This window comes from Hyposmocoma kahamanoa, unplaced genomic scaffold (genome assembly GCF_003589595.1).
Source record: "Hyposmocoma kahamanoa isolate Upper Pololo Valley unplaced genomic scaffold, ASM358959v1 78, whole genome shotgun sequence".
Lineage (NCBI taxonomy): Eukaryota > Metazoa > Arthropoda > Insecta > Lepidoptera > Cosmopterigidae > Hyposmocoma > Hyposmocoma kahamanoa.
The window spans coordinates 15,361,821-15,383,647 of record NW_020653945.1 but is presented as its reverse complement, the minus strand read 5'-3'; the positions used below and the strand labels follow the sequence as shown (position 1 = coordinate 15,383,647).

General features: G+C 36.2%; 1 protein-coding gene across 1 annotated transcript in view; it reads right to left on the bottom strand.

Moving 5' to 3' along the window:
* LOC113233342 (filamin-A) overlaps positions 1–21,827 on the bottom strand; it is a 120,102-nt gene that overhangs the window by 82,100 nt on the left and 16,175 nt on the right. The window contains 7 exon segments of the mRNA XM_026468446.1: positions 3,610–3,773; positions 4,551–4,692; positions 5,485–5,708; positions 7,381–7,523; positions 12,448–12,547; positions 14,059–14,239; positions 14,973–15,265. Coding sequence (XP_026324231.1) covers positions 3,610–3,773; positions 4,551–4,692; positions 5,485–5,708; positions 7,381–7,523; positions 12,448–12,547; positions 14,059–14,239; positions 14,973–15,188 — 1,170 coding nt within the window. The 5' untranslated portion in view covers positions 15,189–15,265.

The following is a 21,827-nucleotide window of genomic DNA, read 5'->3' as shown; positions in this document are numbered from 1 at the left end:
GATAAATAAATGTAGGCCATACAAACATTTCTCCCGGCCCGGGAATCGAACCTGGAACCTCTGCGTTTAAGTCCGGCATGGTAACCGTTCGGCCACGGAAGCAGTTTAATATTACATGAGCGTGCACACATGGATTTAATAAGTCGGTCAGAATTTAAACGCGATGATAGTTACATGGGTCGATTTTAATGGTAATTACATGTCAAAATAATATCGGAACATGCATTGACCAACATGAAAACGTCAATAACGTCCAATGTCAAAAATTAGACAATGAATTTAGGGATTTATCATTTAAGAATTCAGACACTGTATAGTACATTTTATTAGTCAGTAACTTGTTTAAGAGGGAGCAGAGGAAAAATTCTTAATCTTCGATTTGATTTTAGAGGGGTATATCCACTTTAAAGTTAAAAATAAAATATTGTATGAGTAACTACACGATATATTCAAGCATAGACATTATCAGAAACATAAAACAATAAAGTTTCCTCGACAGATGAAACTCACGAAATGACCTCTAATTTTCACATTTTTTCGATTTATCCTGGAAATGCTACAGGTTATTAAGACAAAAATTAGATAATTAATTATATTTATGCATGATCGAGAACTGTCACTACGGATTTTTTTAAATCCCTTTAGTTTTAGAGTTATTCCTCTAAAACGAATTTGGTACTTTTAATGCGCAAAATTTAACATCTCCTGTCGCATGTCACGCGAACTTCAGGCATATATTTGTTTCACAAATTTGGGCGGAGCCAACGTCAAAACTTTTTTGGCATGAAAGCTCTTAATTGTTTTTTAAATAGCATAAGGTTTTTCTCAGACCTTAGTGTTTCCGGTAAATTGTTGTAAATTTTTGGCGCCATTACAAAAATACTTTTGTGCATAAAGGTAGTTTTACAGGCTTTCAAACGAAGTTGGTCATATCGTCTTGGCTTCAGAGTTCGTGTGAACAAGTGTGAGTGCATTCGGACATACACGGCAGTTTCGTAGATATAAAGTGAAGGAACAGTCAGTAGTCGAAGAGCTTTAAAATATGGTTTGCAGTTATCTGTTCTCTTCAATCGACAAATTGTTCTGACACTTCTTTTTTGTGCCTTAAGAACTGAGTTCACATTTGTTACGTTATATGAACAATATTATACCGTATCTTAATATGGACGCAACATAACCGGTGTGCTTGAAGGACCGAGTCTCTATCTACAACTTTGCTAAGCATGTATAATGTATATGCATAAGTAATTTGATCGAAGATTAAAATGACAAAAGAATATCAGTGTAATGATATGTCATCATTTGTTTCTAAATATACAGCTGGATGGACTGAATTATAAATTTATTTTTTGTTCGTGAACGTATATTTAAAAATCGCACAAAAAGCGTTTTTGAATTGTATTTTAAATTGAGTCTTCTAATGCAAAATCATCTTTTAATATATATAGTTAATATATAAACTTATTAGCACCTTATATACAGAATTTGAGATTTATAAATAAAGTATAATAAAGTAGTTTCCCGTAGATCGGCTTCAACAATAGTTTGCAACACATCATTATCATCGCCTTATATCCTGATCGTGTACCCTACGAGGTTTATTTGCTACAGGTAAAAATGTTCACTGTGAAATTAATTACTTGAGCAAACCAAAAATGCACAGTGCATTTGTTAGTTGCATTTGCTTCATATAAGTTGTTATAATGTTTCGACTCATTTGAGCTGCAATGGTGTCATATGTTTTAACTAAATTGCCTCAGTGGCCGAACGGTTACCGTGCGACTGCCACGCAGAGGTCCCGGGTTCGATTCCCGTGCCGGAAGAAATATTTGTATGGCCTACAATTATTTCTCTCGTGAGTTTGGGTGTAATTTGTGGTTGTCTATGTGTGTGTTCAAGGCACATGCGATACAGGATTTCCCTAGTGCAGAGGTATAAAAAAAATGAAAAAGCATAGAAGTGGGTAGTGGGTTAGTCAGAACCCAATTAACAACAACAAAATTTTAACCGGGTTGTGACGTTGCGACACCTTGCGTCGTCAACCCATCTCTTTGTCACCCTTTTCTTTGTTTCCTGGCCATTTATTTTTGAAATTTTGGATCGTTCTCTAATTCTTTTTCTTCACCATGCTTCGTTCTGTCGCCACTCCCATTAAAATTCTCGAGGAGAAAAGACCTTCAGTCATGCAACTTAAACTGCTAATAAAGCAGCAATATATTTACATACGAACACTGTCCCTTTTGGGGTAAGTTCACTTATGTTTGTCTAATCTATAGGAAGTGTTTTTATATTATGTTATCTGTTTTTATACCATTGTTTTTTGTTACAGCCTGATCCTTTCTTCTTTCTTTTCGTTCGCCTTTTCCCTACTATTATACCTTTTACAATAAATGGTGTGGACCAAGCGTTACGTTACTTTCAATCATTATTACGCAAGACCCGCGTGACACTGGTGCTCGGACAGGTTTGTACCTAAAGTGTCGTTTTAACCTTTTCTGCCCAAAATCGTGGACAAAAAAGTTGAATACGGAATTTGGTATAACTCCATTTTTATTACAAATTTCACTCCACACAATACTCACATTGAAATCCTATTGATTCTCACTGCCACGGACAGACAAACGAGTCGATTTTTAGGAAGATCGATTCAAGTGCATACGATCTACGATTTTGTGTATCGATTTATTTCAATGCGATTTTGCAAAGGCAAATCGAATCATATAGATCAGAAGTAACAAACATTTTGTAATAATATCCAATTTACAGCAAATATTTAGTTGTGAATAGTTTTTGTCCTAGATTGCGGATGTTAATGGGTTTTAAGTTTTAACACGATTTAAGCTCGGCGTTAATAAAGCGCCGGGTATTTAGGCGCTTGCCCATCTCTGGTCGGAACGCATATAAAAATCTAAACAAATTTTAAAATTTTAGCAGTATAAATGTTTGATTTGAAAGTGAATGACAAAACCAATGAATCATTAAAAAACGTTTTTTTTTTTTAAATCTGAGTACGGTCAAGACATGGTCGATACTTAAGATTTAAGATTGATTGTTTATAGAATCAATCTACTAAGAATGCTTACGATAAAAACGGTCCAAAGCCCAATATGTTAGGCATGATGTGCTATTGACTGTACTACTGGCTGGTACTAGTAGTTAGAACTTTACAAAGAGAATTTCATATCCCTTATGTAATTAAAATGAGTATTCGTATATTTTTACATAAACTGACATGTGATTCGATAAATATTAACAAAGTTACCTACTTTAAACGTTAATATCTTATCAAGTAAGTCATCGCTTGTGTTATTTGTTTCTGTGAGTATTCCACGTGCAAGTAAATATTTTGAATAAATAGTTTTTGTATTTCTTTTTTTCATATTTATATGTCATTAATTACTTAAGATATTATATATTGCATTAACTTTATGTTAATTTGTTTTTATTTTTTTAAATGTTTTGTTATTTGTGGTGTTTATTTTTTTATGTTAAATTTTTATATCAGTTTAAGTAAAAAGGATTAATTTGAACAAACTACCTTCACCTAGACACCTAGTTATTGTTACCATCGTGTTAGTTAACTTTCATTATAGTACTCAATACACTGACCGGTTCTCCAACTCTACCAGACGTAGAGTCAAGAGCGACGCGCAGCATATCGTGCACGGGAGGTCGTGGTGGGATATTACGGAACTGAGAGGCCCATGCCATTACACCGAGGTGTTCCACATCGCTGGAGCTCATATCTTTCGCTGATAATACTGGCTGGACACCTGCAAAATAACGGTCCATATAATTTTTTTCCTACATCTACGTAAATACGTACTGTAAAGATTAAATAACAATCTAAACATTTGTTTGCTCTTTTGAGCCTAATCGCAAGTTAATATTGTATAGATTTAAATTCAAATAACACTTAAATGCTTAGTTTTTTTAACTCAAGCGTGTCTTTAACTGTTTTTTAACGCAGGACAGCGAAATTCATTGGTATATTCATGGATATACGGACGTCATTCCGACTTAAATTTTGTTGTACAGTATTCAAGTGATAAAAGTACTATTGACACGTAGTTTTTATACGAAGTATGTAGAGACAAGTAATCATCATCATATCATCTTTGTGTTACTAAGTATATATTTATTTATATATTTTTTTATAATAACAAGTGACGAGGCGAACAAGTCGTGCGTCTGGTGGTAAGCGACATGTCTGTCCATAACAGTTGCAGTACCACTCAGAGCTTTAGATCACAAAGATCTGAGGGGCATTGCAACTGTTATGCCAATGCACCCGACACCCTGAGACATAAGTTGACGAGTCCCTTGTGCTTGTAATTTCACCAGCACCCTTACCTTTCGAAACCGGAACGCAGTAATGCTCACATTACTGTTTGGCGGCAGGAATAAGTAAGGTGGGCAGTACTTCCCTGGACGAACTCTTTCACAAGGAACTCTACTGCTACAATAGGTAGAATATTGTGCCCCAATTGTATTTTTTTGTTGATATGCAACGTATTTTACAATTATAAAACAGATGAAAAGATTCAAACCGAGTTTCTTCGCAGCATCGATAGCCATCTGATTGTTTTCCTCCCACCGTGCTGGGTCGCGGCGCAGGCGGCTGGGTGGCGGGGCCGGTCCACCCATGGACCGCACCAATTCGTTCGCCACGCGACCGTCGTTCCAGTCCGTCTGAGAATGTAGGCAGGAATATTAATTCCCCTCTTTTAATTATGACAAATTCAATTACATTAAAGATAATCCTCTTACAACGATTTGTTATTCGGGTAACAAAATTAACTAAAGTGCCCCCCTCAGATAACCCCCACAGATTACAGGGGTCTTAGAATACATAGATCCGGCGCAATACTTAATACATCGTGTCGAGTATTGATTCTACCGGGAACCTTATCCAGGCTATTACCTCTTGTAGTATCTGTAACTTTAGAGCCGCTGAGGTTTAGGTAGACCGTAATCATATCTACTAGACAAAGAAAGAAAAAAAAGAGACATTTATTCAGCTTATTAAGACTTATACATATTATATTCAGCATATGTCACAGCTCAACTGCTGTAATGCTGGTTTTCAGTTATTGCTACTTTTATAGGATAAGATGGCGCGAAATTATTGATGAGGTTAACACTAAAATTATAAATTATAACTTAAAATTTAACTAAAAATAAATAGGAATACTGCACTTCTTAGACAATTATACAGAAGAAATTAGAAAAGACCGCCATCATTGCTGCAAGCAGTTCTTCTATATACATTTACTTTTCTTTAAAAAAAAACCTTTTCTAAAAAGAAAGAAAAATAAAATTAAAATTCTTACCTAACCGCTTAACGGGAGCTATATTGAGAAGTTTCTTCCAAGCGACATCGATAAGAGATAATTTACTTTAGATATTGTTGGTCATTGTTATAGAAATGTTTATAGTATAACTTACACTATTACAATAGAGATCAATATGTGAATTTTTTACCGTAAAATTAGTGATAGCTCTCTCCAATCGCGAGTTCACCCACTCCAAAGTAGATCTGTACCCCGGACCACCAGGCTTCATGAAGTACGATAGATATGTCATGCCAGACAATTCGTCCAGCCATGGTGAGGCCAAGTATTCAGGTTCTAGTACCATGGGCACATCAAGTTCACGGTGGGCTAGTTTCATGGCACGACGACAATTCTCCACAGCTTCGTGGCGATCTGAGATGTAAAAACATAGTAATATTTTAAATGTTAAAAGTTATTTTTACTGTAAAATATCAATTGACTAACTAGTACGTACCTTTATTTTTTAAATTTATTTGGTCAGTCAACAATTGTTACACCAATAAAAGATTTTACTGTTTTAACCAATGATATTTTTAAACCGACTTCAAAAAATTGAGTAGGTTCTCCGTTCGACTGTATTTTTGTTTGTGCTTTCTCGGACTAGTGTTCACTACCGAATTTCCGTAGCTATTTTTATTATTTAATATATATGATTTTTTTATCGTGCAATATTATGTAATATTTGAGTAATATATAGTGAAATATAGTTAAATAATTATACGATAATATATTTGACTATGTAAGTAATAAAAATTGCCTCGTACAATAGGGCAGTGAACACAAATCCGAGAATGATCGGTGTATGTTACGCGATTATTTATTCATTTGTGAACCGATTTTGATAATTATTTTTTTATGGAAAAGAAGTACCTGAGTAGCAGTTCCATTTAAATTTGAAGGATATATTTCACCTCTAAGGGTGGCAATTGGACTTCACTCACATGCCATTAACCGATTTCAATAAAACTTGACAAATAATAAAATAAAATTAATAAAATGCTATGATGACTTAGAGTAGTTAGTGACAAACGCGCATTCATGAAAAGCGCGATTGGATCGCTTCACTTGCGATTTACAAGCGATTGCACCGATGCCGACGCGCGACTGTATCGATACAAACGCGCGATTGCAACGATGCATTCACGCGCTTGTATTGCGTTTGCATCGCTGCTTAATATCGCCGTGTGTAACCGCTCTTAGAGCTGAGCTGGTGATGGAAATAGCAAACAGATGAGAGAAACTCCTCAATAGTGTACAGCAGTTACCTTGTATTTGGTCTCAATTTTTTTGAACTTGAACTTGCATATGTGTTTCAGTTATAGTTAAGGAGACCACGGTAACGAACACAACGAAAGTAGATTAGCAAGTTTGTTTGAGGTCTGTGAGTCTTTTGAAAAACAAATTAAATAGAAAATCTATTGTGTTTTGTCTAAACTATTTTCAAAATAATTAAAGGCATAGAATCTTTTTCATAGATAAAAGTATTTTCACCTCACTAGCTCGGAAAGACTTTCTTTCTCATTAGAAATCTGCGCGCAAAAGCGTTTTTGGACCTAGCGTGGAAAAGGTTTTTGAAATTCGCAATTCGAAAACTTGGCGATGGACTGTGGTGTACCTAAATTAGGTGCGTTCTTTTAGGTAGGTTAGTTCTTTCGATAAAAAAAAAACATAATGGCACGCTCAACTACGCGATATGTTGTATACATTATTTATGTAATATAAATCCGTTCGTATATTTTATTCTTATTATTGTTGACATTGAATTGACAACTAATAAGTTGTGTGTTTCGCTCGGCAGAAAAGTTGTTTTGCGTCTCGTGTCTTGAAACCTTACGCTCAGGAACTATTTTGGAATCACTCGCGTAGCTTCCTTTGTTTGCTCAGGTTTCAATACAAGCACTCGAGTCAAACAGCAACTTTGCTGCCTTGCATAACAAATCACTATTGTTTGATCGTTAAACTTGTTTGAATGTAATATCGGTGAATTGTACTTAATTTTTTCAAATGCGCTGTCATAGGCGCTAAAAAACATTAAAAAACTCACTGAGCTCTCTCCAGTGTGGGAAGATGCCAGGCTTAACATGGTCTAGTAGTGCCGACAGCAACACTCCGCTGTTCCAGTCGGTGGTTAAGTTGCCCACTCGGCTGTCAGGTAATGCAGCTTGTAGCCACGACAACATTAGTTTCCTGTAAAGTTAATGAAAACACAGTTTTTAAATTAACACGTTTTTACGGTTGTAGGTTTAGGAGCCCACAGGAAGCTGTTAGACTAACGGTTTGGACCTAACATCTCTTGAGCAGCTTAAGTTCTCTGAGTTTCTCGGAATTAACGTGCGAAATTTTATTTACAATTTGCCACGAGCTTTTCAGTGGAGGAAAACATCGTAATGAAATCTGTACGTTCAAGAAAGTTTATAACCCTTGGAAAACGTGTAAAGTCCCCAACCCGCATTGGGCCAGCGTTTTTTTAGTCGTGCGCCTGATGGTAAGCTACACGCCTCTCCATAACAGTTGCAGTACCACTCAAAGCATTAAATCGTAAAGATCTGAGGGGCACTCCACTGCGCCCGTCACCCTGAGACATAAATTGACAAGTCCCATTTGCCTGTAATTATACCAGCACCCTTACCCTTCGAAACCCTTCGAAACTCTTTTACAACGAGCTCTACTGCTTTTTCTTAGAGCGTGGTGATCTATGGCTTGGATTCCTCGTCTGAGCAGAGACCCATACTCAACAGTGGGATGTATAAATGGGTTGATGGTGTGGTTGTAAAACTTTTATGATTATTCACTAAACGATTACCTATTTTTTATTTAAGGTACTATTAATAAAACTGATTCCGCCTTAGTTTCACGTGTGGTTATAATAAATGTAGTGTGTTGGGAAAAATGAGTGATAATGGTAATACCGCAAGAAGTCGAGACGAGGGTAGTCGACAATAAAAGAGGGTAGACAGATATGTCTATTCTTAAAGCTGTCAACTGCCGTTTGCCAGTTAACCCGTGACTATCAAGCGTGTAACAGCTCTGAAATACTAGAAGAAGGGTAAAGTCACAACTCGGTGAGAAATTTGTAACAATATATCCGTTTTTTACCCGACTTAAAAAGGAAGAGGTTCTCAATTCGATTGTATTTTATCCGACTGCGGAAGGGTTAATAGAAACGTCTTAGTAGGCTTAGTATTGTATTTTCTATATAATTTTTCGACAGAAATGGAGTGTTTCCCAACCGAGGTCTGGTTTGGCAAGTCGTAGGTGCAGCCGGCGGCACCCATGCAGACGTGTTGGACTAATTGTACGCGAGATTCGTCTATATCTTGGCGAGAACAAGAGCAAATATTGAACGAAACGTTAAATTATAATTATAACTTTTTTTGTAAGAAAAAACCGACCTCGAAAGTTTGTGGAATTACACCTATTTGCTAATTTTATGTAATTGAGTAACGGAAACTGGGTGAAATCCAATAAGTGGGATTCATCACCTACTTTGCCACCCTTAGAGGTGGAATATTTTCTTAAAATTTGAATGGGTCTACTGGCGTCCCTTTCCAACAAAAAAGAATCATCGAAATCCGCTCTCAAACATCGGAGTAATCATCGCGTAACAAACACGCTAAAAATACAGTCTAATTGAGAACGAAGTCTGTTAATAAATTCGCGAAAAAACGACAATTTAGCTTTTTTGGATTGTCTATTTGAGATTACTTTGTTAAGCTATAAAAATAACTTTGAATTTTATATAACGCTTTCTTGTTATGTATTATTTATTTTTTAACTGACTTCAAAAAAGGAGGAGGTTCTCAATTCGACTGTAATTTTTATGTGTATGATTCCTTTATTTGTGAACCGATTTTGGTGATGGAAAAAGGGCATCTCGGTCTTGGCCTCATTTAAATTTGAAGAAAATATTTCACTTCTAAGGGTAGCAAACTGGGGGATGAATCAGGTTTCGTGCACTTTCCGGTAACAGGTTACAATAAAACTTGGCAAATAGATGTAATTCCACGAATTTTTGAGGTCAGTTATGGCATAACAGGGACTTTTGTATTTTTTTGACATTATAGTATATAAATTATAAGTTTTATAACATAGGTTTATAGTACGCGGATTTTACAACAGATTTACGAACAAAGTCAAGTTTGGTACAAAATCTAAACACACCATAGGACCAAGGAATCACTTAGTTTCGCTTGCTTAGATACAGTTAGTTCTCTTTAAAGGTTACGCCCCGTACAGCTAAACCGCTTGCGTCACAATGTTGCGACACCAGAAGTAAGAAAGATCACATTTAGTTGACACACCTGTAGATGCTTCGTAGTGTTTTTATTATCAAAAGGAAGTATATTTTTGTAAGCAAAACACATGGAATGTGTATCAGCAGATCTCATCGATTAGAAATCGGTTTGGTGGTAGGAATATTATATTGAAAGCAAAGTAAATCGGATAATTTTGCTAATTAATCATTAGTAGCGCAAAAATTATTATTTTTTATAACAATAAATCTCATTTCAAGTGTATATTATTCTTATATTTAATCTACTTATGTTATATACAGCTGTAGAGCTCCTTATGAAAGAGTTTGTCCAGAGAAGTACTGCCACCTTACCTATTTCTGCCGTCAAGCAGTAATTATTTTATTAATTTAATTACTGCGTTCCGGTTAGGAAGGGTTAAGGGTGCTGGTGAAATTACAGGCACATGGGACTTGTCAACTTATGTCTCACGGTGACAGGCGCTGTGACAGTGCCCCTTAGATCTTTGCGATTTAAAGCTCTTTAGTGACGCTGCATTTGTTATGGATAGGCGTGTAGCTTACCATCAGGCGCACGACTTGTTCATCCCGTCACTTGATGTTATAAAAAAAATATAAATCTCATTTTAAGTGTAGGTACAATTATTCTTACATTCAATATATAACTAATAACTTTTTCTTCTGTTATTGAAAGAGTGTTGGTCTTGCAAAACACGAATTATCGCTTCATAAACGTATATCTGCTAAAAAGTATTTTATTAAATATAGAATTACTAGCTGATGCCCGCGACTGTGTCTGCGTAGAATAAATAATTCGAGTAGTCTACAGTGCTATACTAATTTCCATAGTTTTGTTGGTTCTCTATACAAACTTTCATCCTCTATTTCACTCCTTTTAAGTTGATTTTTTGGGATGTCCTTCTTCTAAGTCACATCTATGTCTATATCATAATTCACCAATGTTGGTTCATTGGTTTGGGTGTGGAAATGTAATAAAGTTACTTTCGCATTTATATAATATTAGCATGGATGACTAATTTCATTGTGTACATATCATTATTGTATGTACGTTGCAAAAAATGATATAGCGAAGATATCAGGCATACATACATATAACACTAGATGTACATTTAAACTAGTAACAAATAAAATCGAATTAGTAACAACGTTAAAACAAACATAAATATAAAAATTTATATGTATAACAAACTACCAATTACTTACTGTATCTGACTTGGGAATGGCTGCATTCAAGCAAACACTAAAACTTTACTTTGAAAATCACGTTTTTTACGGCGCATTTATGGATGCAAATATAAATGGATATTCATTTTCATAAAAAATCGTGATGAGCGCTTTGTGTTATTATATATGCCTGAATAATTTAAGTTTGTATTTCCTGTAATTACTTCCTCTAACTTACTCTAAGGCAACGTAGGTACCGTGTTTCTTGGTGAATAAATATTTTGAATTTAATTTTGATCATTCGATCTCCTCTAACCGATAAGAGTAAAATATTTACTCGTCAATGGCTACATCAATATTAATTCGTGGTTAGTACCGCAGACGTCCACACTAAGTACCTCAACCACATCCATAGAGAATGTTTTCATGAATGTTGCAGTAAGCGGTATATTTTGCGGTGGCGTACGTTTTGCCCATAATTCAAACAATTAATGTACAGTTACGTTCGAATGGTTGCATTAGTATTTTTGTTATTTATATTTATGTATGTTGAAAATGCTGTACTGAGTACCAGTTTCGAGGCATTTCTTAAACTTTTTCGTAGACTTGGTATAATAAAGCCACATGTGATCACAAAAATAACACGTACCACATGAAATAACTTATGTATGAATGTGAAAGAACAATGGCACTCCCACATAAATTTTTGTTGAATAAAATATATTCGATATATTATTATATCAAAATAAACTACAAAAGCTTTAAACAGAGTTGATAGGATTAGTGGTGTCGCGGGTTTGTGACATAATGATGGTTGAGAGGAAATAATTTTCTTATAATGGTATGGTCAAAAGGCATGAAGTTAAGCCATATCAAAAGAAAACTGAGTTAATACATCCAAGAAGTGATAACTCAAACACAAATTATTTGTTTTGTGAAACGTGCCATCTATTCCTGACGTCGGGAACTTTTTGTCAGTTTTACCATTTTCTCAGGAGGCATATTTGGACAAGGAATTATCTACTTTAGTTTCCATAAAAAAGTAGTTAATCTCATATTGCAAATCGATCGAATCAATACATTTGATATAACGTTAATCTAACTTAATGTGGACCTATCCATACGTAGGTACTGATAATCTGTTTTTGGCGTCTATATGTCGCTCAACGTTAAGAAATTAAGAAACTGATAGTTGTAGATATCAGTCCGGTTATATACCAATTAGTCATTTGAGTTTCTTTTAAATATGATTTTATTTTCAGACTTAGAGAGGCCTTTATTACAATTTGAAAAACCTATAATGAATGTTATTCAGACTTGTAATTATGACTTTTGAAACCGCTACAGAATTCTTTTAACAATGATTTCGCCATTGTTCTTTTATAATTCTCCTATTCAAGCGTAAAAAAATTATAGAGTAATTTCATACGTAGAATCAATAAACCTCTCTCCTTAAAAGTTGTTCTTTTGTAGACTTAGGTTTAACCGTAACCAATGGTGCGATTTATAATGTCTGTCAAAATTCTGTTTATATAATGCAAACAATTCTTTGAAAAGATGTGTATTCTTATTACCCATATTCAAATGCGTACTATGAAAAATTTTGCTATTGTTTACCTAAAACGACTAACGATCATGCATTATAATTACGTAGAAATACTTTTGATTCCTTACCTTGGCGGGAACTTGCTTCTTCCTATCTGGTACCGCACAATGAGAGACCAGATCAATCCGAGTATTAGTTTTAAATTGCCGTTCACTATATCCACGTTTCCTGTAGATAAAAAGTATAGTAAATTACTATCAGTTTTATGCTATTTGTATTATTAAGCTTCATTTATTAAATTTTAAATGTGATGGAGATTTTGATTTTAATGTTAAATTTGTAGAATCACTCCACTAGCTTGTTATAATTATTAATACAAAAACAATAATAGAGAACAAAAAATCCTTCGATCCCAGTGCATTCGAACCAGCGCCATCAGTATGCCGTGCCCGACGTTCTCCTTACTGAGCTACGGAACGGACCGCATACCTTACGAATTTTCTGTGTACTTGTTGTACATCTTTGTTATTGGTTTTCATGCCATTTTTTAATGGAAAATGTAAGGTTTTGAGGTTACTCAGAAAAACGAGCACATTTTCTTCTTATTTAAAAGCTAGGCTCTTATCGCTGGAGTAATCACCTCTGTTCAGTGCCCTACCTTTGATTTCTTGACACAACACGATATTAACTTTTTGCCTTATCTGATCTAAATAACTATGCCTCGGTCTTCCTCTGCCTCTATTTTCTTCTATGTCATCTTCTCTTTTATCATAGTATAATAAGACAAGTATGGTAACTTACCATACAAACGTAACAGCGCGGCCTGTATGTGTACACGCCCGCCGGCCGCCGTGTACGGACGCACACATTCGCATAACAATGAGAGGCGAGTGTGACGAAAAGCGGTATGCAACGTGAATGCATCGCGAAATTATGCGAATGTGTGCGACCGTACACGCCACGCGGCTGGCGCGCACATATACAAACCTCGCTGTTACGTTTGTATGGAGTTACCATACTATGCTTTTAGAGAAAATTGTCGTGGCGTATCAGATGCCCAAACATCTTTTCCCTATCGGTTCTCTATACCTACCCTTTAATAAACTTCTTTTTTCACACATTATAATTAACACCTTTTCACTGGTTTTTTTCCAACTGATTCCCTCCTTTCTTCTCCAGCGCATCTCAAATGTTTCCTATAGTTCTCTGTCTCTCTGCGTTATTGTGCATGTCTCATTACCATAGAATGCAATACTCCAAATGCTCCAAACCATCCAAACTCATTTTACAACATAACAAACAAACACTATAAGCGTAAAATGTTTACGATTGCAGGGGAGTATGAAATAGCTCTATCTCTACAGGAGTATCTTCATATACATATACGTAGATGGATAAGCAGATATCCTCGTACAAATAGGAAGCAAACACGATAATTACATTTGAACAATTTACGTGTATTCGTAATAATAACATTGACTATTCATTGTCAACGTGACCTTATTAGTCATGCGTACATAACAGGTAATCACGACACAACACTTAGGCATAAAAATTGCACATTGGCGGTTAAATGATAGGAAGACCAAATTAAAAACTGTTGTTATGGTCGAGGAAATACTGACACTTAAAAAAATATATATACTATACGAGTATAATTATTTTTCCCAATGAAATGATGATCTAAAGAACTCACCCCGATTTAATTTAGGAAATACCCAGTATTATGCCACCCTTACCAATGTTAACAAGCTTAACACCATCATCCTCTATGGCCTGTAGTGCGGTGGTGACATTGTCTAGTTTGTGGTGTTGATTGCCAGGATTGGGGTTCCAACCCTTTAATCTTCGACCTTGTAAAGCTTCCACCAATGAACATAACACTGTCCCATCTCGTAGATCCTCTACCAGATCTACGACCTGAAAGAGATGCATAGCGTATTAGGTTTGTGTAACATGCAGACGTGTTTTCTTTTATATTGTTTTTGTGGTGCCTAGTGACGGGACGAACAAGTCGTGCGCCTGATAGTAGCTACAAGCCTGTCCATAACAGTTGCAGTGCCACTCAGAGCTTTAAATCACAAAAATCTTATCACTGCCACTGCGCCCGTCTCCATGAGACATGAGACAAGGTGACAATACCCATGTGCCTGTAATGTCACCAGCATCCTTACCTTTCAAAACTGGAAAGCAGTAATGCTCACATTATCGGTTGGCGGCAGAAATAGCCGAGGTATCAGTACTTCCTTGGACGAACTCTTTCACAAGGAGCTCTACTGTTACTAAATATAAATGTTATAGAACTAGTAATAAGAGGGAAAACTGTCTGTTGCCGTTTAGAAGTAGATTATTCCACATTAAAATATATGATCACTGTATTCTTTTTTGGATCGACATTGTACGGTACAATCGATGAATACAGCGCATTACAACTTAACGACATAATTAGAATCTCTTATCGTATCCGTGACCAAATATGTGTAATAACCCTTTACCTATTGTAAGACTAATAAAAGAAACAAACGTCTAAAGACACAAGGTTGGCTCATCACAATGGCCGTAAAACTTGCCAGCACATAACGCAGCGATTCTGCACAGTAATTTGCAATAACCTGTTATGAATGTGAGTACGGCATGTTAATGTGATAATTACCTTTATATCCATAGGCTTCAGGGTTTCGTTAACCCAGTTTCTAAAGGTGTTGGCCTGGATTTCCACCCAAAGGTCTTCATGGCCTTTAATGGCCATTCCTTTAGCTGCTGTGCCTTCAGGGCTGCGTGCGGCCAGGCCAGCCTGCGTGATCCTTCCGCCTGAACCTTCCGCGGAGTGCATTCGCACTCCTTGGTGCGATACTTTTACACCGTCCATTTTTGTCTCTAATTTTAAATAGCACCCTTATTCAGTCTTTGAATTATCTTGCTTTTGACACAGCATATCGTTGTCATCTGAAAAAAAAAACTTAGATGAAACAGTTTACGAGGTGAAACAATCAAAACAGCAGATTTCAAATTACATACCAAAAATGATAGTAAAGATAAAAAGCTTTGAATACTTGTGCTTACAATATAAATTGATCGACACATATGCAAATGACTATACATAAACCACTATTCTATTGTTGTCATAATGGCTTATTGGCTGGCATCAAATTGAGCTGCTCATTACGGACAGAACAATAACCGTTCCGTGATAGTTACGCAATGCCGGTGTTGCATGTAAAAATAATACGTATATGACCTGTTAAAGCAGGTGTCATGAAGGGTTCTCGTACTGAACACTAAAGCCATACAGCTGAAGGAGATTAGCGTGACCTCTGCGGTAACACTCGACTCGTGATTCCCATGGTACGAATGAAAGACTATCTATATTTAGCCTGACGACGACGTATTGTTACTGTGGCTTTGATTGATGACGAGGTTTCTAGTGGGAACTCTACATAATGTATCTAAAAAAGCGAACGAAAAAAGAAAAACGAGTGGGTTATTAGTATTCATTGGATTTTTTCTGTATTAACCGAATGCAGTAAGCCGCCAGCGAGGCGTTGCGATGAAAAACTGCATATAGTTATAAGTTTTTTTTATGATAATAAGTGGCGGAACGAACAAGTCGTTCGCCTGGTCGTAAGCGTCACGCCTACCCATAACAGTTGCAGTGTCATTCAGAGCTTAAAATCGCAAAGATCTTATGGGCACTGCGACTGCACCCGTCACTCTGACAGATAAGTGGACAAGTCCCATGTACCTGTAATTTCACCAGCACCCTTAAATAGGAACGCAGTAATGCTCACATTACTGCTTGGCGGCAGAAATAGGTAAAGTAGCAGTACTTCCCTGGGCAAACTCTTTCACAAGGAGCTCTAATGCTTGCAAGTTGCTTGGATGATATTCTAGTAAAACATTCAATTAGCGCTTTGAGACGAAGTTTATGTCTCTCGTATATGTCATTAATAGTGTAGTTTATGTCCCAGTCAATGTGTATGTTATTTTATTAGTTCTATCCGCCCTAATTGCCTTTTGTCTGAACATTTGTACTGTTAAAGTCATTTTTCACTTCGATAATTGTAAAACGTAGCACCGTAATCATTTTACTGTGACTAATACAGATAGATTTACAACAAATTACACAGCATAGAAGCCAAGTACCAAGTTTAAGACATTCAATCTTATATCAAAAACAATGAAGTTCTCTTTGGATTATATATTAAATATGCAATAAAATTAAAAGTGCGAAATAAAATCATTGAACTACGGTTGAATCATATTAAATATTCAGATACTTACGTACCAGGTAAATAATATACACTGACTTTGACGTACGTTGTGTGTAAACGTAATGTACTATTATGTAAACTAAATAAATCTAAAAAATATGTCATGCTAAATAGAAATCAAAATACCTTTAAGGTCATGTATTAAAACTTGTGCTATATGCAGACGAATATAATATATAAAGTTTTCATTTATAAACTACCGTCGTATTTTCTTAAAAGAATCCTCATTATTTAAATAAACTAGCTCGGTGGCCGAACGGTCACCATCCTGGTTGGCCGGGAGAAATATTTGTATGGCCTTCATTTATTTTTCTCGTGAGTTTCTGTGTAATTTGTGGTTGTCTACATATGTGTCTATGGCACCCGCGATACAGGGTTTTTGTAGTGCACCTATGAGTGTTGTGAGTTATTGTCGTTATTGTATTTCACACTAAGGATTGTATGTATACATGACACTGCTGTTGAACAGTAAACCTTAAGCGCCCAATTACACGACGCGAAAGCTTTCGCGCGTCCGCCGCGCGGTGACCTTCCAGTTACCACGCTTTCACGTACATTACTGGCGAATCTGAGTTATATTTACTCGGCAACAATATTTAAATTCCTCGGAGCCAATCAACCGCGCGGTCGCCGCGCGGAAGCCGCTTAAACCAAAGACAAGCGAGTTTCGCCCGCGAATCATTTAAGTTAAAACGTAAAAGCTAAATAAATAGAGCGTATTTTGCCACAGTTATATGCACGCGGTCGCTGCGCGGCGGCCACGCGGACTTCGCAGCGTGAGCGCTATGAAATTCGTGTCGAATAAACTCGCCCTAAGAGCTTTAATAAATTCATTTGGACAATATTTAAGAACTTCGGTACTCAGTACAGTAGATTACGTAGACCATGGCCACGGAATAATGATTTAATGCTACATGGCACTGCAAGCCTCGGCACACACTAATTAGGCTCACAACAAGTATGCTGTAAGCCGTCTTTCTTGCTTATGTATCTTAACTTAACCGGAAATCACTGTAGCGTAATTGCCGCAGAGGTAACGCGATTTTATCTAATGTTAACGGTTCACATCTAGATTTTTAACCGATTTCAAAAAAGGAGGAGATTCTCAATTCGATTGTATTTTTTTGTATGTATGTTACGCGACAACTCCTGCATTATTGAACCGATTCTGATAATTATTTCGTTGGAAAGAGGCTACCCCAGTAATGGTCTCATTTAAATTTGAAGAAAATATTCCACCTCTCCTTAGAGTAAACTAGGGGATGAATCCTGTTTCGCGCACGATACCAATAAAACTCGGCAAATATATAATTCCACGAACTTTTCAGGTCGGTTTTTTTTATAAAAAAAGTTAGAATGATGTAAATCTATGTTTCTATTAATCAAAATTCGTTTTCGAAAATTGTTTCAAAATGAACAACACTCTCATGAACAATGTTTACAATTTAAGGTACTTTATTTTCTTATTTGATAAATAAGCGGTAATATGAGCGTTACTGCGTTTCGGTTTTGAAGGGTAAGGGTGCTGGTGAAATTGCACGCACATAGGATTTGTCAACTTATGTCTCAAGGTGACTGGTGTGGTGGCAGTGCCCGTCGGATCTTTGCGATTTAAAAATCTAAGTGGCACTGCAACTGTTATGGATAGGCGTGTCGCCTACCACCAGGCGTACAACTTGTTCGTCTCTCACTTGGTATCATAAAAAAATGAAGATTCTGATTTCTTTGCCTGATATCAAGCCATATTTTGTCTTTCTGAACTCGGGTTAGTTTTTCCAAACTTTTAATTTGCTTTTTATCGCAGTTAAAATTGTGTACCTACTCATTTAAAAACAATTTTCCTATTACATCACATGGGATTTCAACCATCGTTTTCCGGTTGCAAGTAGCAAAGTAAAAAACGCCAACAAATAAATGAGATGGAGGTAAAACTCCCTCGTGACTTTTCCAAGAAACCTTAGCAAGGTATTTGTGTACGCAATACAATAACCAAATATATACCTGCAAGTATTGTTATATGTCAGGAGCTTGTTTAAAGCAAATTGATTCTATTCATACGTTTTTGAACAACATTCGTTACACACTGGTTTTTATTAAATGAAATTTAGTTAAGTTTGTGTATTTAAACTTAATTTTATAAAAAGTTTGATTTATTATAGTACTGGTAATTCGTAGATGTAAAAACCGCAAATTGTTTTGAATAAAAGAGAACAATGAGAGCAGTAACTGGAGGTTGCGACGTGTGGGTTGAACTAGGCATGAATTGATTCTATATATATATATTTTTGTACATATTACATTATATAGTACTAGTTCGTGGGTTGACTGTTTGCTACCGCTGGCCACGACAGCTGATGTAGCGTCATATCTATTTTAACATAATCGATCTCGAGGTATTATGTCATTTATTGATAGACACTGGGGTGACGAAAGATAGTGCCTTTGCAAAGGACATGAGGAAAACTATAAACTTGTCATGTCACTTTATTACATAATGTATGACCATGTACGCCGCAGAATATGTAGTTAATATTGCTACAGTAAAGACTTGGTACAAGCACCACATTGTAGCAGTTGTGTTGTGGTGAATAAACAAACAAATTAAGATGAGATGTTTAAAACCACGTAGGGAAACTAACGTTAGACGTTTTAGCGTATGTAAACTTTTTTAGCACAAAATACAAGCATATGCGGTAAAGTTTAACGTAATGGATATTTTTAAGTTTTAGTAGTTTTATGCATTGGAAATGAAACAATTTTTTCGGATCTAAAGCGTTTATTTGTTTTTTCAAACAAACCAACGTTTCGGGCCTTTTACAGGTCCCATGGTCTGACTGACGTGGTAAAGTGTCGTCATCCAGTTATCTCTAATATTAATGCAATAGGGTGGTTTTCACTATTGTTACGAAAGAAATTAATAGAATACCCCATTTTTAAATATTTCAAAGATACATTCCAGTATATGCCTCGTACTTTTTCACAAATTAATTTTATTTAAGCAATGTGATTTTTTATTAAATATAATTTTATTATTAATTTAATTATAAATTATTCATAAAATGAAATTTATGTTTATTACTTTTAAATTTATTCTAATTACCATTAGGTAATTGTGATAAATTAAAAAACATACTAATTAGTACTGCAGTCTAATGTCTGCTTGGGATTTTAATCAGGAAAAATACTGGATCCCAAACTGGTGGTACAGAGAAACCGTCTTCCCTGTCGAAATTAGGATGTTTTTTTTAATTTCAATGGACTCTCGCAGCATTCTCTGTATCGCGGGTGCCATGGACACACACATAGACAACCACGAATTACACCCAAACTTCCGAGATAAATAAATGTAGGCCATACAAATATTTCTCCCGGCCCGGGAATCGAACCTGAGACCTCTGCGTGGCGACTGCCGGCATGGTAACAGTTCGGCCACTGAGGCAGTTTATCCATGACATGCGAACATGTCATGGATAAACTGCAGACTTACTTATGCGGCGGTATTTGACATCATCGACTGTGAACTGGCAATCGGTACTATCTCAATTTTGTTGTTGTTTAAGTTATGCATTATTTTTTATGATACCAAGCAACGGGACGAACATGTCATGCGCCTGATATTTAGCGACACGCCTGTCCATGGTAGTTGCAGTGCCACTCAGAGATCTAAATCGCAAAAACTCTGACACAGCCACTGCGCCTGTCACCCTGGGCCATAAGTTGACAAGTCCCATGTGCCTGTAATTTCATCAGCACCCTAGCCTTCAAAACCGGAACGCAGTAATGATAACATTATTTGCCTGGCGAATGAAATAGGTAAAGTGGCAATACTTCCCTGGACGAACTTCTTCTTATATAAGGAACTCTACTGATACTAAAATGTAGTCCTCCATAATCGTGAACATTTTCTTAGTTTTATAGTTACATATTTTTTGTGTGTGTCATAGCGCTAAGGAAACATTTCAGAATTTATGCACATTATGTAACCTCCCACTTAATTAAGGGTATGAGTATACTGATTTTCATTATCTCACTCAAGTGACGAATGGCACACCCACAAGGAACAAGTGCTTCACCTCTAATTAAATATAATTAAATGCTTGACTCATTTGGAGTTCCGGCAAAAGGCTTATAAAATAATTTTTATAACGAGGTCTTAGGTTTTCGCGATTGTTACACGTAGGAAATGCAACTATTTTGCGGATCTAATTTGCGTGTATTTGTTTTTTCAAACTAACCAACGTTTCGGGGCCTTTACAGGTCCCATAATCATGACTGACTGGGACCACGGGACCTGTAAAGGGCCCGAAACGTTGGTTTGTTTGAAATAACAAATTATATGCGATTTAGAGCCGAAAAAATAGTGTCATTTTCGATGTGTAACAACCAGTTAGTACCTAGTGAGCGTGGAACCTATAAGGCTCGAAACGTTGGTATGTTTCAAAAATATATATAATTTTGTCTCCTAGCATTTTAGTGTGTATTCAGTGGAAGTGTATAATAGTTACTCTCCTCTGGGGAAAAATGGCGTATATATTGCTGTGTATTTTTCAGTGACGGTTGGGCCTTAGCCAAACCATCTCATTTGGTATTTCCTTGTGACATGACTGTATAAACAAACAAAGTATGAGTACAGGAAACGAAGCAGATATGTTTGTTTGAAATGAAAGTGCAATCCTACTCACGCATTATTCTTGTTCATTTTCTCTTCGTCGTCGTTTCTTGACTATATCAACTTGTGTTCTTTTCAAATGAAAATGAGATCTCTTCCAAATTAATTAGAGTATCAAAAACGTAGAATTAAGTACATATTATTATTAGTCATACGCTTTGAATTGATGATTGATATACTACCGCCTTATTTATTTCTACCACCAAGTACTAATGTGAGCATTACTGCGTTCCGGTTTTGAAGGGTAAGGGTGCTGATGGTGAGGTGAATGGTGAAATTACAGGCACATGGGACTTGTCAACTTATGTCTGACGGGCGCGGTGTTTGTGCTCCTCAGATCTTTGCAATTTAAAGCTCTGAGCGCTACTGTAGCGGACAGGCGGGTCGCTTACCATCAGGCGCCCGACTTGTTCGTCCCATAAAAATCATAAAAAATGCCAGAAACTCTAAGATTTGTGATTATTTATTCAATTATTAACATCAAGGGTATAATATACCCCATAAGTAAATGCCAATAAATTATAACTAGCCTTAAGTAAATAAGTAATGCTAGGTGAATTTCGCATAG